Source organism: Saccostrea cucullata, unplaced genomic scaffold (genome assembly GCF_032062105.1).
Source record: "Saccostrea cucullata isolate Sc308-1 unplaced genomic scaffold, CSIRO_AGI_Scuc_v1 ctg955, whole genome shotgun sequence".
NCBI lineage: Eukaryota > Metazoa > Mollusca > Bivalvia > Ostreida > Ostreidae > Saccostrea > Saccostrea cuccullata.
The window spans coordinates 164,941-183,264 of NW_026928431.1; the positions used below are offsets into that span (position 1 = coordinate 164,941).

Sequence of the window (18,324 nt, forward strand, 5' to 3'; positions counted from 1 at the left end):
ATGCTCCGCCATACATCAGCTGATCCTTGAAAGATGTTTTAATGATGGGTTGCCGATAAGGAGCGATGTGAGGCATCGTTGGAGACATCGTTGAATTTTAACTACCAATTATTTCCTACCGATGACCCCACCAATTCGAAAAATGGACTCAGTCACCGTCTGATCACTAGTGGTGCCCGGCTGGCAACCACGCCATTTTCATCAAAAAACGCATTGGTTTCTCATCGCATACCCCACTGCTGGATAATGTGACTGATACTTTAGCAATGCATCGCTAGGCCTTTATAAGTCTGGCCAGCAACCACGCGGATTTATGAAAAAACGCAATGATTGACAATCGTATACCCCATCGCTAGATAAAGTGACCGATACTTTAAGGACTACTAGGCCAATGGGGACCGATGTTGGGGCATCGCTCACACCAAGGATCACCACTGTTTACCACAGGTCTACGGCCACTGGCTTAGAAATGTGACTAAGGCATAAGCAGAGTTTTATTATTAGCGGTTACTACATAGCCCCATCCTACTCCATGGTATATATGATTTCATTCACACAGATGAGCAAGTAGATAACTTTTGCACTTATAAAGAATAATATACCCATATTTAATATTCCTCTACTTTATTTCATATCTGTAAATAATAAATACATATACATGTGTGATATATATGATCTCTCTAAACAATCACTTTTATCTCAGAAAGGACAGGCTTAGGTATATCTAGGAATCCAAGGTAGAATAGGCAAGGTTTTAAAAATAATGTCATTGCTTCAACTATTTATTGTTTTAGTTCTTTGTCAGAAATTAATTTGTGCTCAGGTCTTTGGATGCTTACATAATAGGCTCTTTCTTAATGAAACCACAAACAAATGAAAAAGGAAAGAATAAATCTTAACAGAGCAAACAGAAACAAAATATTCAATTTTCAAAATTTCTTAAACAATAATATACATGTACCTTTCACCATTAACATTTCTATAGTGTGATTAGTAACAATCTTTGATAAGTTTTTTCTACACAAAAGCCGGCCACAGTAAGCTTATTAAGCTTGTCCTTTATATATCACTATAAAATTCAACAAGTAAATGGTCACAATATCAAGCTACCTGCTTCTCAAAAACCAAAATATGCCGAGTTCATTTCAAAAACAGAAATAAAATTCTCTTCAATGACATTTTTGTCTACTTTTTCTTTAGTACATAATTTTGTTGTTTTATTAATAAATGCTATGAGAACCACAGGAGCTTACATTGAAACCACACATAAAATAATAAAATCAAGATATATCTCACAATTAAAACAACTTCAGCAAAAAGCAACATCTCAAGGGAACAAGACAGCACTCTGTACTTATCACATACACAAGTCATCCTCTCACATTGATTGATGTGTAAACAATGGTAAATAGGGGGTCACACAACAGAAACATAATAAAGAATCCATACATTCACTTAAAATCTCACTCATATTGGGAAGGTAAATAATTACAGAAATAACGAATTTAAACAAGAGAGAGAAAAAAGAAGTCCACTGTATCCAAAGGAAGAACTTTCACAAAAAAAAATCTATATGTCATTTACTCAAATACGCTTTCTCAAACAAAGAGCAAAAATTGTCCATAGAATTGAAAATATTACAGTCAGAACAAATCCACAGAGAAGCAAAATAAATTTATTTACATAAAACGCTCACATACATCAGTTAAGAACTCTATCACTTCTACTTCATTCACGCCAACTTTATACTCAATGCGAACAGGATTTTTCCAAACATTTTGTCAGTTATGCAGGGGAAATAAAGAAACAACAAATGAATGCAAACAAAACCTCTTCATAGAGAAGGCCATCTAATCTTCATTCATAATTGTATAATTATGTAAAAGTGAAATTGAAAGAAAAAACATGATTATTTTTCTCACTAAAAAATGACCCCCCAAAAATGAATTATTCCAAAACCACAGCATTGCTCAGGTCACAGTTTTTAGCTATACCATGTATTCCTGGAGAAATTTGAAATATACAGAACATGAAATATGTAAATGTAAAAAAAAAAAATTGCATTATCAGCTAGAATGTTGACTAACTAATATTAAAATATCAGTGACAATTTAATCCCTTTAGAGGTTACTGGTGTCCATCTGTTAACCAAAAAAATAGCTAAAATTTACTTCTCACTAAAACTGAATACTGATTTTTATAGACAAACTTTCTATATTACATAATAATCCAAGAAATTAACCAATCAGAAGAAAGAAAGTTTTTCAGTCCATTCCTGTAGATAGGCAATCAGAATAAAAATTAGCTTGTAATTATCCAATCTGAATGTGAAATTGATTAGCAATGTTGTAGAAACAATCCAATAAGACTGTAGAATTTATTAAGAGTTTTGTTGTAACTAATCAATCAGAATGTAGAACAGATGAGAAGTATTGTAGTAACTAGCCAATCAGAATGTAGAATTTTTGTGTTGTAAATAACCAATTAGAATGTAGATTTGATGGAAGTGCTGTCGTAACTAGCCAATCAGAATGTTGAACTCACGTATTATAGTAGCTAACCAATCAGAATGTAGAATTGATGTTCAGTGTAGTATCTAGCCAATCAGACTGTAGAATCTATAGAGTAACTATCCAATCAGAGGTCAGGCTGAGCAGTGCTGTGGAGGTGGAGTGAGGTATATATACACTGTAATGATGGCCCGGGGTTATAGTTCCATGTCCTGGGCTTCGTCCTCAGAGAAATCACTCATACTGGACTCACTGGAGGACGACTGCTGATCTTCATGTTCACGCAGTGCCTCTTCTGTCGCGTACTTCTTCACATACTCTGTAAAAAAAGCACAGATAATTGTACACATTTCCTTTAAAAAAAAAAACAAGTGGCATAACACTATCCAAAATGGCTTGATTGAAACCCAAAACAGAAATTGACCTATATATTCTTATGATAAACTGTATACCGAATTTCATTTCAATATAAGCAACCTCTGCAAAGAACAGAAACTGCAAATTATTGGAATTTTTCTAAGTCCAAGGGAAATAACTCAATCCAAAATGGTTCAATTGTTCCCAAAACAGAACTTGACCTATATATTCTTATGATAAATCTGTATACCAAATTTCATTTCAATATGTGCAACGGTTGTGAAGAGAATGAATGGAAACCGATGATGGACCAGACAGACAGACCCAAAGAGAGCATCAAAGCAATATGCCCTCCCTTCTATGAAGGGGAGCATTAAAATCACACAAATTGTACAAATACTTTGTAAAAAATTAGATAACTGTATGTATCAGACTATTTGAGTTTTTTTTCTAAAATTTTAATCCCTTATATGTTCTTGGAAATTTAATTATATATATTCTGAAAAGCCAAGATATTTAATTTGATTCTGAAAAATACTTTTAATTTAAAACACCTTTTGTTTATATAGGAATGAAATCAGACTTTTTCTGTTAAAAAAAATCTCTGACTCTTGAGAACAATTCTCAGTTAACCTTGGACTTTCAGTAAAGCTTGGCATTCTCAGGGCTACATAATTAGCTTCTGTCAAATGGGGCATAGATTCTCATTGGTTATGATAATAATATCAACAGGAACTTTAAATTGTTGTTGACAACGGTGAGATGACTTACACCCTCTTTGCAGTATGAGGCTTTGTTATTGGCTATTTGCTACACTTGTTGACATTCAGCCAAATTTCTATCCCATATTTCAACAGTGAAAGAAAGCTGTGTAAATTTCAGAAGCTAATTATGTAGTGTTGAGAATGCCATGCTTACCAAGGTTAACTGAGAATTGTAATTATTTTTTAACCTAAAACTTTCTGGTAGATACTCGTAGAGTGGATTTCTCATCTTACAATATGTATATAATTCTAAGACCGATTTAATACTTTACAGACCTAAGACTTTCTTTTTGTAGTCCTCTGGCTTGTGGAGGTACATTGCGGCAGCGTCCCCGTTCAGGGGGTCGATGGGATTGGGATATGTCAGGAGCTGGGGCAGAAAAGCTTCAAAGATGTTGGCCAGATCTGGAAATACCAGAAAATTATGTTCATATTTCTTTTACAGGGATAAAACCATCATATAATCTATCAATACTTGAAATGCCAGCATCTAAATTCTGAAATCATGCAATATTTCAACAATAATTTCAACAATGTGGAGTTGCTGACAAACAAATTAATGTCAATATTTTCCCTTAAATCTATTAATCATTGTAACTACATGTATATAATCTTAAGCTACTTTCCCAACAAAAACAATTTCTAATGGAAAACTTTCAGCCATATCTGCAAGACATGAAACGGTTAATGTAATGAAATTCATTACATCATTGACATGAATGACGTCCCAGATTATCATTAAAACTGTACAAAAATTAATATTATATAACTGTATATGTAATGCATATATTACATTACAAAAAACAATAGTCTGAATGTAATTTTCAATTGACTCTGGTCAATTTATAATCATAAGAAGATGCTAGCATACCATAAATAGCTGTCCATGCTTGATTGATCACATCTAAACAAACTGTACCGGATCTGAAATTATAACATTTTTCAGTAGAATTTTACCTGAGAAGAAAATAAAGGTGCTTTTTTCTCCATTTATTATGTCTGAATAGTATACTTAGTGTGTATAAATCATCGGCAAAGAAAGTCATGCTTAAGATACTGTATACAGGGAAATATTCGCCCCCGTTTTATTTTCGCCCCTTTTGCCCTTACATCCTTTGGGCGAATTTAAAAAGGGCGAATTCAAAATATACAATATATTTTCTTAACCAAAACTGTGACTGGGCGAATTTAAAACGGGGCAAAATTGGTTGTGAGTGTGAAAGGGCGAAAATAACCCTGTATACAGTAATCATTCATAAAAATCTTTTGTTTCATAGTTGCAAGTACAATCATGTAAACCATTTTTTAATCATTTAATGTCTCATTCAAAAGACCTGAAACCTTCACTCCAAAACACCAAATACATGGCACAGGACAGATATTCTCTTACTTTATTTCGACTTTGGTCAGTCGCTGCCCTAAGCTACAGGTCATGAGACAGGTGCTCTACCAACTGAGCTACCATGGCAATTTTTTAATGAGAAATTACTGATACAATAAAATTTTTATCCAAATATTTAAATACTCACACTTCATCTATGTTGGGGTGGTATATCCTATTCATGAAACCTGTCAGAAAATTAAAAATTATAATCATTATAACAGCACAGACTGCAGGACAAAGTTACATTTTGTAAAATAGATGTAGTAATTTCAAAAACAAAATATGTCTTTAATTCCTATATAACTTGTAACATGAGATTTGATTGATTAGGAAGCTGGCTGTAAATTTCTGTAAACCTGACTTGAGCCAGGGGTGCATTGTATATTGCACAATGCATAGTTTTCCTATGATGAAAAGGAAATAACATGACATCAAGACGCATGATCAAGGTGCATTGTAGTACATAGTAAATTTAATCAGTAGGTTGAAATGCAGTTGGTTGAATTTATGCTCACAAAGATTTTTGGGGGGTACATAAGAAATAAATTCATTATCCAGGTCCAGTCAAGGGTGTACAGGGATTACCCCAGGTTTTATTCCATTCGACCTTTGGCCTCAGGGTATGTGGAATAAAACCCGGGGTACATCCCTGTACACCCTTGTTTGAACCTAATATTGTAAAAACTGAATAAAAATTTGTACACATAATAATTGATTTTTTCAAAATTCTCTAATTTAGTATTAGTACTTTACATGTAAAATTGATGACTTCCTTTATTCCATGTAGTGGAATTTGAATTCTTTAAAATGCAATACATAATGCAGACAGAGGGAAATATTTCTAAATAAAATTCATACACATACTGTATAAATATAATATAAAATACTAGCTAAAAACAACTTGATCTCAAAGAAATGTCAGCCAAAAAAAAAAAAAAAAAAAAACTGAGCAAATTTGGTTCAAATTCCCTGATGATCCTGATATTCTAGACAGTTTACAAAGGACGAAAACCTGTAGTAGTAATTGAGTAAAAATTAAGAGGGGATCACAATGCCTGACTAGTGATCTTTCAGTGATAATGGGACTTATACATATATACTGATGTATACTCAATGCAGAACAATGACTTTAATGTATGCATTAGGTAGAGTAAAGAAAGAACTGTGAACATATTGTAGGTACATACCTATAGAAGGTGACTTGAATGGGTATTTCTCTGGCAAATCCACTCTAACTTTCCAAACTCCGCCTTCATATGGAGCTAAAACAATGAAAGATATTAAACATGTTTATATTAAACATGTTAAGGTATACAAAACTCTGAGAATGACATCTGGACAGAAAACTGAATGACATGGAAAGTTTATTTGAATTTACAATGTATCCTCATTCAAAGAGAATTCTAACAAGTATTGTCTGTATTAATCATTTTAATGAAATATTTTAGACATTATCATCATTATTTTAAGCAATTTTAATAAAAAAAAAAAAAATTAAACTTAATATTTGATGCTGTAGACCGGTACATACTTCCCTGTGGTCCATGAAATTTAACGATGAACTCGTTCAGTCCACCCAGAATCGTGACTTCATGTTTGCTTTCTATCCTGGGACATGTTAAGGAATTGTAAACAATGAATCATAAGTAACTTATTTATGCTAGAAATTGTTGATTTCAACAAGCATAAACTTTAACATTTTTCAACCAGTTTCTAATTTTAAGAGAGTAATGCTTAGTTTGGAAGTATATTGCTGAGAAATGTAACAATTTCAGCCTAGTAACATATATTTCTGACATAGGGCCTATGTATGATTTTAACTAATTAAGCTTTTTTTTATTAATAATACCCAAAACACAATTGCCTCTCTCTAACTTTTAGTGCAGTATTTTTAATGGTATTGTCTAGGTTATTCAAATTGGTATGAAATGAAGTATGAAATGAAATCATATTCAAATCCTATAATGATGATTGTACCAGACTTCCTTGTATGAATTTTCACTGTTTCTTCCTTCATTAAACCCTCCCCCTGTTAAAAATGTTCATACAATCAAATACACATGCATTGTATAGCCTTAGTAGGCCAATAGCTGACACTCACGGATGGAAAAATACAAGCATTATTGGTTTTTAGAAGGGGGTAACATTAAAACATGTGAAGACAAATTAACTGACATTTACCTAAGTGACATTGGTTTCCTTTTATAGGTGGATTTTTTACTGACATGAGAATGAGGTGCAGATAGACATTTTACAGGCTTGAATGATCATATTTTGCATTCAAATGTGCCATTAAAGAAAATCATCTACAATAATAATAGCAGTCTTCTACAAATTGGTTTCATTTTTTTAGAATGCTACAAGATTTATAATTCATTTATCATCTTTATGTCACAATTTTTTAAAAGTACAAATATTATAATGAATGCTTTTATTCCCTTTCTGTCATTACTGAACATCTTAATAAAATATATGTTTTAAGCATTCATCACAGTGAGGCCACATAGTATTGTGATACAAGTTGCAATTGCATCAGAAAATGAAATACAGTTTAAATGTAGAATTTATTAACAGTAAACTAAATATTTCACAGAATTAAAAATGAAAGAGATTGATGGTGCTGTTTTAACAAAAGCAATTACAGGACCAAATAAAAATTATCAATGAAATATCTTGGGGGGGGGGGGGGATTTTAATATATATACATCTTGAATCTCAAGTATAACAGTAGATTTAATAGTTCTTTTATTACCAGTATATGTAACTCATTAAAAAAAATTGCTAGCCCTAAGCCTGAATTTTTAGAATTAACCACAATGCACAATAAAATTTGTTAATGACTAAACGTGTGTTCAGTCTTTCACTTGCAACTTAAAAAAGAAGGGTTTTGTCTTATGTAAATGCTATCTTCACTGGCAATCTCATAAACACCTCTTATTGTATTAGGTACTTTACCAGCTATTAAATTTTATGCAAGATGAAATTGTTAAGGTTCATAACCCTCTGCTCACTCATATAAAATGTTGCTTGAACCTTAATGATTTTCCAAAAGAAATGTATTTTATAATTCTAATGCAATTGTTTTGTAAAATACATTTTGATTGGCTAATGCACTAATGTTTGAAGCAGTAAAACGAGCATTATTGAAATCATTGTGACGTCATAATAGAGCGACGCAAAAACACAATGACGTATTTCATGTAACAAAATTCATCAAAATAAGACGTAAACAACAAACAAATTGCATGGATTGCATTAGAATGGGAATGATACCGGCTCCGCTTACGCGTCGCCACAATTGCGACCGTTAAATCAGCATTAACGGTCGCAAATACCAAATTAGAAGATAGTTATTCCCTAAGTAAAATAAAACAATTATAGCATAGCTTCATAATTTTCAGGAATAAAGCAACATTTTAAATGAATTGCTATTTATTGGAGTATCAAATACTAAAAATTTAATATTATTGAAATCTTTTTTTGCAATTCTTCAGTTCAGAATCCATCAATGACTCATAATTTTCAGATGCAACATTTTACATGAATTGCGACAAGAATTATTTCACAATATTAAACAGATGACAAAACAAAAGTTAAAGATTTCTTGAAAAATTAAACTCGCTTTACCATAAAGATGCTGAGTGTCCATTCAAAGCATATATTTTGCAATGTATCACTTAATTGACTTAACTACTTAAATATCATGATTATAGCTCCTTACTGAGACTGATGTGCAGTATTTATCTCATCCATGAAAGGAGGGTCAGTCATGTTGGTCTACAATTTTGTGTTAGAGGGGGTCCTACTATATTTAGGAGGAAGGGGTCTGCGTACTTTCAAAGTTCAATGCAGGTCAAAGACAATGAAGAGTGGGGGCACAGAAACAAATCCAGCTGTATTCTCTGAGAATACTGAGCCTTTGTATTAACTTTTTTTTGACACATACTTCAATAACTGTAATTATGCGCCCTGATCGAAAGATCCGAGGCGTATATTGTTTTTGTCCTGTCTGTCTGTCTGTTTGTCTGTTTATCTGTTTGTCTGCAAACTTTAACCTTCGCTACAACTTTTGAACCATGTATAGTTGAGACTTTATATTTGGTATGCATACCCCACTAAGTAAGCTCTTTCAAATGACACCAAGGTCAATGACCTTGTGACCTTGACTGTGACCTATATGCTAAAAATATTTTTCTGCAAACTTTAACCTTCGCTTTAACTTTTGAACCATAACAGATAGAGACTTCATTTGTGGTATGCATACTCCACTAAGTAAGCTCTTTCAAATGACACCAAGGTCAATGACCTTGTGACCTTGACTGTGTCCTATATGCTGAAAATAGCTTTCTTGAACATTCACCATAACTTTTGAACAATGAAACTTCATATTTGGTATGCATACTCCACTAATTAAGTTCTTTCAAATAACACCAATATTAATTACCTTGTAACCTTGACTATGACCTATATGCTAAAAATATGTTTTTTAACTTTGTTGCCGCCGGGCGCATAGTGTTTCACAAACATATCTTGTTTTAACTATACAACTGATGTACAACAGTGAAAACTTTATGTAAAATATTTTTTTTCTTCTGTGTGTGTGTGGGAGGGCGGATGCAAAAAAGCCCCTCCCTGAATTCACCCCTACATGAATATTAAGTGAAATGGTTTTGGCCCCATTGAATATTGGGTGACTTTGTTCGTAGAGATCTATCTAGTTTTAGAGGGGGTCCTAGACTCCAATCCCACTACAGCTAGGTTTTCTCCTTTCCTGTTACAGACTTTGGGTCACTGATCAAATTCTGCTTAGAAGGACCGCCCCCTAGACTTGCATGTTAAGGACATGCCTGCAGGATCAAATAATACAATTGTTTGTGCCTTCATGGGCAGACAATTAAAGGATGGAGGAATGATATGGTTTGGGCCGTGGATATAAGCCTAGACTGCTCAGTTGGTAGAGCACCTGACTGGATATTCAGGGGTTCCGGGTTGGATTCCCAGTCCAACCATACATTTCCTCCTTTCCCAAGAATGCACATCTTCGCTAACCAAGGGTGACCATCCTTTCCTCTTTTCACGTGAAAAGAGAAGACGAGCCGATCATCTTCGGGTTGGCTAGGGAAGATGAAGAATGCATGGCAAATACTTTTATACTGAATTTGTGCTTGTGGGCATATTCTCACTTGAAAAAAATTCCATGTTTTCTGACTTTATGACAACACCACTGCCTTAGTTAAAACAAATTCTATGAGAAAGCAATTTAAGAATCTTGATGCATATTGAATACATATCAATCTATAGTTAAATTTTTAACATGCAAAAAACAAAAGCTCCAAGCTTTTATCAACATGAAAACAAGCAACAGAGCTATCATTGATTCTGCTCCATTGTAATTTTGTGTTTTCATCAATCTTATTTTTAGACTGCGCAGCAAAACGTTTCCGCTCGACAATATTGAGGTCATCATTTGACATGTAGAAAATAATAATAAACAGACGACCCAAACAAAGCATAGAATTGATCCAAAAGGTAAAAACATGAAAACCCCATGGAAAACATTGATAATTTCCTTTCTGCATAATATGAACAATATATTTCGAAGTGATATACTTTGTAAACAAAGCCCTGACACACCAAAACAGGCTGAAACCAATCGGACGAATCGCGCAGATCCCAGATGTTAGTACCCTAAAATTATACTAAATATGGGAGGATATGATCGCCCGTCATAATATTAATCGCCAAAAGGATACAGTTTTACGACATCTGTATCCATCCTCCGCTTTCCTGGGCTGGGGGACGACATTTTTATCTGATTTTCCTCAGTGTATTCTGTTTACGTATTCGACTTCTGAAAAACAACAATAATAATGGCGGATATGTTATCCTAATGCATGACGATCAATCACGTGATATTTAACTCCGCCCTTGTAGAAAAAATCTTTCGAAAAGCATCATCTAAATTAAAAGAAAATGTAATATTTCAAAGAATTTCCACAAAAATTTAACATTGGAGTTGAAAAAATATCCACGATTGCCTGCTAGACACATGTTTTCTATTTATCAACGTAGGGGTTAAAGGTCAACTATGTATGGATACTGGTCACATGACCATTTTACCACGTGGTTCCTCGATCAGCTGTCGGATGTAAACAAACGATGCTACGATGATGACATCATACTCTAACAGTAATATACATCGAGGGATAAGAAATTAATAATATCTCCTTTTTTTTTGGATGAGTTAAAAGATTATTTAAAGGATATTAAGAATGCAAACTGATATGCCTACATATCAAGTTTTTTTCTTCTTTCTTTTACGTCCCTTTAATTAGCATGTAGGTCAAAGGCTCCAAAGGGGTACTGTCAAAAGAGGTACTCTGTCGGAGAGAGCTATTAAAGTGATTTGAAAACAAAATTTAGCGAAAATTCCAGCGAATTGATCATTATTTATTTATATTAAATAATTTCTACACTTTTATATATGCATACCGTCAGTAATTTACAGGTTGCTGCAGAACTTCTAACAAAGCTAAAATCCCTCAAGTGCCTCGTATGGTCACGTCTGGTCACGATTTGTGTGTATGATCCAACGGCATTTATGGATATTTTCAATATAGCATAAAATAATGATTCCTTTTTTTTTTAGTTCAACTTCTTTATTTCTTTGCATCCTACGAAACATCATTTTACATATAACAATAACTATAAACATAATATATTATAATATATGTCAATATGAGAGTGAGCATAATCAAGTGGAAAAATTGAGGAGAGGGGAGGACAGCCCCCCCTCCCTTCCACCAGACACTCGTTTGAACTTTCGGATTTTTTTTTTTAAATCCATATAGTATGATGATATGCTGTTAAAATTATTATTATACTATGAGCTAAAAAAATATTTCCGAAACAAATGCCCGTGTACCCCCATATGGTACTCTAGCTATATAGCTGCCTCTGTAACTACATTTTAAAGATTGAATTTTAACCGGCTAAATCCGCGTATGAAAAAGCAAATAAAACTCAAATGTTTCTTAAATCACCAATACGTATTTTTTTAAAGTGCATGTGGGTTATCTTTCTTTGGTCAATAAAAAAGAAATTATATATAGATTAAAAGCAGGCATGCACGTAGCTAGCGTAAGTATTGGGTGAGGCTGGGGGCGGGCTATGCAGGGGGTCTGCCTTCCGCACCTTTTCAAAATAGTATTGAAACATTAATAAAAACGGTTTTTCCCTGTACTTTTTTTTTTATTGCAGTATATTCATAGAAGGGTAATATAGTATTGTATGAATAACATGAGGTACTGAAAGAAATTGTCCACATCCTACCTCAGATTTAGATTTTTCGGTCAGTTCGGACATTTTTTCTTCTTTTAAATTTGTTTGTTTGTTATGTTTTACTTTCAGGTAAGGTTAATTTTATAAACCCGACAACATCCCTACACTTTCGAAAACGTTGCAACATCTCTGTAAAATACGCCAGTGTGCTTACAAAACTTATCACATAACTCTTCAAGAGATTAATATTAAGGAAATTTTCTTACCGTGCCCTTAAAAAGAGGATGTCACACAATTTTGTTTTCACATAAAATTTTGAATAATTAAACCCACAGTATAAATTAAATGAATCACACAATTTTGTTTTCATATAAAATTTTTAATTAAAACAAACGTATATATATAAATAAATCCTTTATTGTCATTTCATTCTGGTTTGTCAACAATGATATAAATGGTTTTAGAAGTATATGTACATTGTTTGAAGATGCTAATTTGAATATTCAAACCACATTACTGTAATTGTTCAATACAATGTATAGATCTAGAATAATTTCATGCAAGATCAAGCAATGTTACTTAGTAACTTTTCCGTTTATTTTTAGTTCCTTTAATTGTTTTCTACAAAAGGTACTCATGTGTATATTTTTTGATCAAACAAAATATGCTTCTACTGATTATATAATACAGGTTAAGAGAGCAATATATGACCTCAATTATACCAGGATTTGGGTGTGTCTATAGAGTATTTGTGTTTTTCTACGTAGGATAGCCATTCAGTAATCTTATTCTTACTATATGACTATTGATTATACATATGGACACGAATACAAAGTATTCCAAAAATTGTTGGAAATGAGCTCGAGACGTTTAATCACGACGTTTTATATCAAGTTTTTACATTTTTAGTTTACGTACGTTGCTATGATGATTCCCTTGCACACTATTGAACTGCATGGAGGAAAAAAGTCTGACACATTTAATTTGTTTGCTCTTTAAGTTTCATAATTTTATAGAGAAAGAAATCGATAAACAACATTTTACAGTTTCACTTTTTTGAGAAACGTGATGCTTTTAATTTTTTCTATCGTCAGGTTTCTTAATTTATGCAGCAGTAAACTATTTAAGCCATATCACGTGCATATGAGGTTCAGTTTATAGGATACACAAGGGTATATGTTCTATCACATGTCAGGTACCTAACGCATGGAGTATACATGTACCCCCTCCCCAATTCTTCTGAAATTTTTTTTATTAGACACGAAATCTTGCAGAAGTTCATCAATACCTGGCCTATCATACCTTATAATCTAGAAAACTGACCTGATCTGCTTTTGTTTGGCTTTAGAAATTGACCAATTAAGGTAAAAATCCATTTGAATGGAAAATGGTAAATATAATGTATAAAGAGCAGTAATATGTGTCATAAAAACTCCAAGTGATTCACATCTTTAACAGGGCATAAACAGGTGACCCTGAAAAATCCGGAAATTGGCTCAGGTGCCTGGTTGAGTTATAACTATTGAGTTCACCGGTCTTATCCGCCGTGCCGTTGTGATTTCTGTGTACCGATCAAGCAGATGGAACATTCGCTAGTGAAGTTTAGTCATAAAGAGATAGGTCAAAGAATTGATACGAATGAAGTCTGCCAAATACTACAATTTGTGAAAGGTTATAATATGAACATGAACATATAGTAAGTATAATATGAACAAGGTTGTTGTATTCCCTGTAACCTCAACTTCAGTGTAAGTAGTTTGTATCGGTTTAAAAATTGATCATATTCAGAGTGTGGTCTTGATCGAAGAGCGAATAAATTGAAAGACATATTTACCATGCAGGTGATAGCGGAATATTTCCACATAAATTAAGGAAGACGCTGTAAACAGAAAGATGACACTTTAAAAAAAAATCAGTTTACTATTTAAAAAAAAAATATTTCTATGACATATTTCTCAATAAAAAGTCAGTCAAGATGAGAAAAGACGAAGATAGAACAGTTTTATGGTTCACAGGTACATATGAAAAATAAACACACTAAAAAATGAGATCGCCAAAATAAAATAAAAAAAAGGTTTCATCTCATTCAAAGATTAAAGAAATGAGTGAAAGAAAAAAATTGTATTATCTCATTTCTAGAAGAGAGACATAATTTTTCATCTTAAAAGATGTCTTTTAAATCTAGGAGTTTAGCTGAGCAATGTCAGTCTCTATTCCAGAAGTGGGTTAAATACGATATACATTCTACATTTCTACATCATTAACTTCTTCCGTCTTTGAAATGGATCTCTCTGAATTTTCTGTGCACCTGCGGCTAATATTCTAAACCTTCATTGACAATGTTATCGTATTCTGGAAAAGTAATTTCATCTTTAGGTTTAATTAACTAGAGCTTTAAGTTATATTACAGGAACACTTGTTTTGCTTTTGTTTTTATGCATCGAAATTAGATCAAGAATTATTTTGTGCAAAACACAAAAATTATTTTGTGCACATGAAATTTTTTCTTGTTCCTTGCAAATAAAGATGCATTGCCTCTTCAAGGAAATGCTCAAAATATTTAAAAAAAATAATAGCGAACTAACTGTGCTGCAATATGTTCCAGAAGTAGTGTAAATCAGATGTGGGATTCTCCCAATCTCCGAAGTACTAGTACTTCTTAAAAATTTCATAAAAGTCAAATAATTTTCCAACAATTAATACATGTAATATCAGAACGTACGACTTTTCCACATTTTATACTATCATTCCTCGTTAGATTGGAAAGTAACCTTTTTGGTATTACATGTACTAACAGCTGCTTTTTCAATAAAAATGAAAGTAAGAATATTGTCATATCTTGAGATTGGACATTAACAACATATCTTTTAAAGAATCAATGTTTCTTAGAAAATAATATCAAAATCATACCAGATTTCCTTATTGACTGCATTTATGTAGTCTTCAGAGATAAGGTTCCACAAACACTTTTGGAATTCCAGTGGGCACTTATTGTGCTCCTTTATATGTCGTGTATTCGTATTTTCATGATGAACTTACACAAAAACTTTCACACGAGAAGAAGAAATCATTACATTTAGATACGTCAACGATTATATTAGTAATTTCCATTAAAAAGTCGACTCGATATATCTTCGATAATTTGAAATAAAAATAAAATATATTATACAATTGCCACATCTGTTTAATATTTAAATGGGTATAAAAGTGGAAAATACTAAGTATTAATAATGGGAGAAAAGGTCGTCGATGAAAATGAAGAATACGACCAGTTATTATACTCAAAAGTTTATTTCAACAATACAAACCAAGAGCAGAGCAAATACAGACATATAAAAATATCAAAGGTGGAATAAGGGGTCATATATTTGAATGATTGATTAACTGAAGAAGTGGATTCCTTGGTATATGTAAATTTCTCTACACCCATTTGATTCTCAATAAAAGTCAAGATATCGTGTTCGAAAATGACCATTAATTTAAATAATTTTACTTGTGTAGACATCAATAAGACAATGTAAAACGCGATTTAAATGAATTTACATATCATTGATATATCATTCGAATAATAAAAAAGTTCTTAGTGTTCATCATTTCAAATGTGTTTTATCAATTATTATTTTCAAATTTCATACTTTAAATTTGAATTTTTTTCGGATCGTTTCAGAGCTTAGAAAATTGATCAATTAAGGTACCACAGACATTCAAACATGTTTTATTCTTTTTGTGATATACGTGTTCTGAACAGTGTAGTTTCTTTAAAAATAAAAAAAAGATACACAATTTTCTAGTCTTTCATCAAATTTCCTGTTTACGTTTGATGACAAGATTAGGAATACTCGGTATTGGTAATTTCTTCTATTCTCACCAAAATGCAAATTCAATTAGAAACACCATTCTTTCTTTCATTGTTATGTAGTTGTAATGTAGTTTGGAAAAGGAAACCAGGGAAACGGCCGCTACACATAACGAGCGAACTGTCAGACGGCCATGATGGATCCTCGGCCGGAAGGAAGAGTTCATGCTTCTGATCACAGCGTCATGGTAAGCTCCCTACAGGTGATTATTCAGCAAATTAAGCTTTAGTAGCTACTTAAAAGCTTTTGACACTTTACTCAAATTGAGGGAAATCAATCCATTGTCCATTTTTGAAACCACAATGTGAGAAACGAATTTGTAAAATTGCTATCACTATCATTATTATCTTGATAATTAAAGTGTTTTGTTACAAAGAAGCAAATACAGAGAGATTTTTGTTGAGACTTAAACATTTTTGTATTGTGTAAACGAAAAAGGCAAAAATATCAAATAGTCGATCTAATTAAAAAAATCAACATAAACACACATCCGAGGAAAGTCCAATTGTGGGATCAGGTGATAGGAGGTGTACTCCTCCCTGGTTACAGTAGGTCACGTCCGACGTAAGCCCTTATTGTATTAAAGTAGGCGAAACATTTAATTTGTAGTCAATTTAAATATAATAAAAATTAAACCAAGTCAGCCAAAATATGACCCAGTGACAGGTTATTTTTGCTAATAATGTCATAAAGACGACCATATATTTTATAAAAAGTTGATTTTAGACAAGATTAATTTTTGAAACCCCTGTAACATCAATTTATGTTTGAGTAGCCTGCCTTGGTTTTGGTTGTGCTCATAGCATGCTATATTGGACAACGAAAACGTAAACGTGATATGAGAGTGATTAAAAGTTACTACACGAATAAAGAAAGTTGACGATGGAAAAACTGACTGTACCGACGCAAACCGTCCTAAGTTCATTTTATAAGACATAAGACATAAAGGTTTTGTTTGTTTATTTTACTTTGTAGAGATTATGAACATTTTGACGCATAGTATATTGTTATGTCACAGAAATGAGTGGGAGGATACGATTCCGGGGTTGTAAATATGAATCCGCTGAGTTAATGTATAAACAACTAGGAGCCTGCGTGATGTTTTTTAAAGAACATATCACAGGAAAAACTTGCAAGTCCTACAGACATAGTCTAAATATAGTACTGATAATTTTTCATGGTAGCCTTAACTACCATAAAAGTAAAAGTTGTCCTTGGATGACTTCAACATTGCGTGCAGGAAATGATGTATAACATGGTTGTTCACAGCATAGATCTGTGCTGAACGTCATGTAGTGAAGGAATTAGTGTCACTTCCGTAATGTCAGAATAAATATATGTCAATTATCGCTGCATTATATAGTATTTTCGTAATCCAAGAAAATCAGCAAGTTCTCCTTACACTCGTTAATTACGGTCCTTATACTAAAAAGAGGCTCTCCGCGACAGCAATTACTTCGGTTTACAACAGGCAGCATATGGGGATGTTCCCACAAAATAAAATAGTGAAACAAATCAAATTCCATGTCTACAAATTACAAACAGGTACCATAATGCACATTATACATTCTTAGAAAAGATAGTAAAGAGTTTTAAGAATTTTAGGAAAAGTCTATTGAATAAACATGATAAATATAAACATATATAGTATTGATATTCTTTAATATCTGGGTTCTTTTTATTTTTGATTTTTATATATTTCCATTTCTATTTGCTTTCTCTGTGATAACTCTGTGCAGTTACGTGAGTTGATTTCTTGATAATTCAACCGGAATGTAAATTTCGTCAAATGAAAGGTCAAGAGCAAAGGAGGCCTGATTGTTTTTAGTTTCTATTGCCAATATTTTCATTCATTATTTATAATAGTTTACCAAAAACATTTGTACTCAGTTCCTTTAAACGTTGTATGTTGAGATATTTCCATCTCTTAACGAATAAGTCATTTAATAGTTACAGAAATTTCAGATGCAGAATTGTTTACATGTATAAATATTTAATTAATATTTTGTTTCACTAAAATATTTTCAATTGCGATATTGGAAAGATAACTCATGTTTATGGATGCGTTTTATTTTACAAGAACAGAAAACAATTCGATTAAAAGAAATTCTTTTGTAATAATCAGTCAGGATTTATCTCCGGCGACTCAACAGTCAATCAATTATTAGATA

General features: G+C 32.5%; 1 protein-coding gene across 1 annotated transcript; it reads right to left on the reverse strand.

The window, feature by feature from the left end:
• Positions 1-607: 607 nt before the first annotated feature.
• On the reverse strand, positions 608-10,913 carry LOC134277549 (ubiquitin-conjugating enzyme E2 H). The gene is made up of 7 exons (XM_062759876.1): positions 10,769-10,913; positions 6,547-6,623; positions 6,203-6,277; positions 5,161-5,200; positions 4,503-4,555; positions 3,908-4,036; positions 608-2,829 (listed from the first exon to the last, which is right to left on the reverse strand). Exons 1-7 carry the CDS (start codon positions 10,819-10,821, stop codon positions 2,708-2,710), a joined length of 549 nt encoding a protein of 182 aa, XP_062615860.1. The 5' UTR covers positions 10,822-10,913; the 3' UTR covers positions 608-2,707.
• Positions 10,914-18,324: the final 7,411 nt, after the last annotated feature.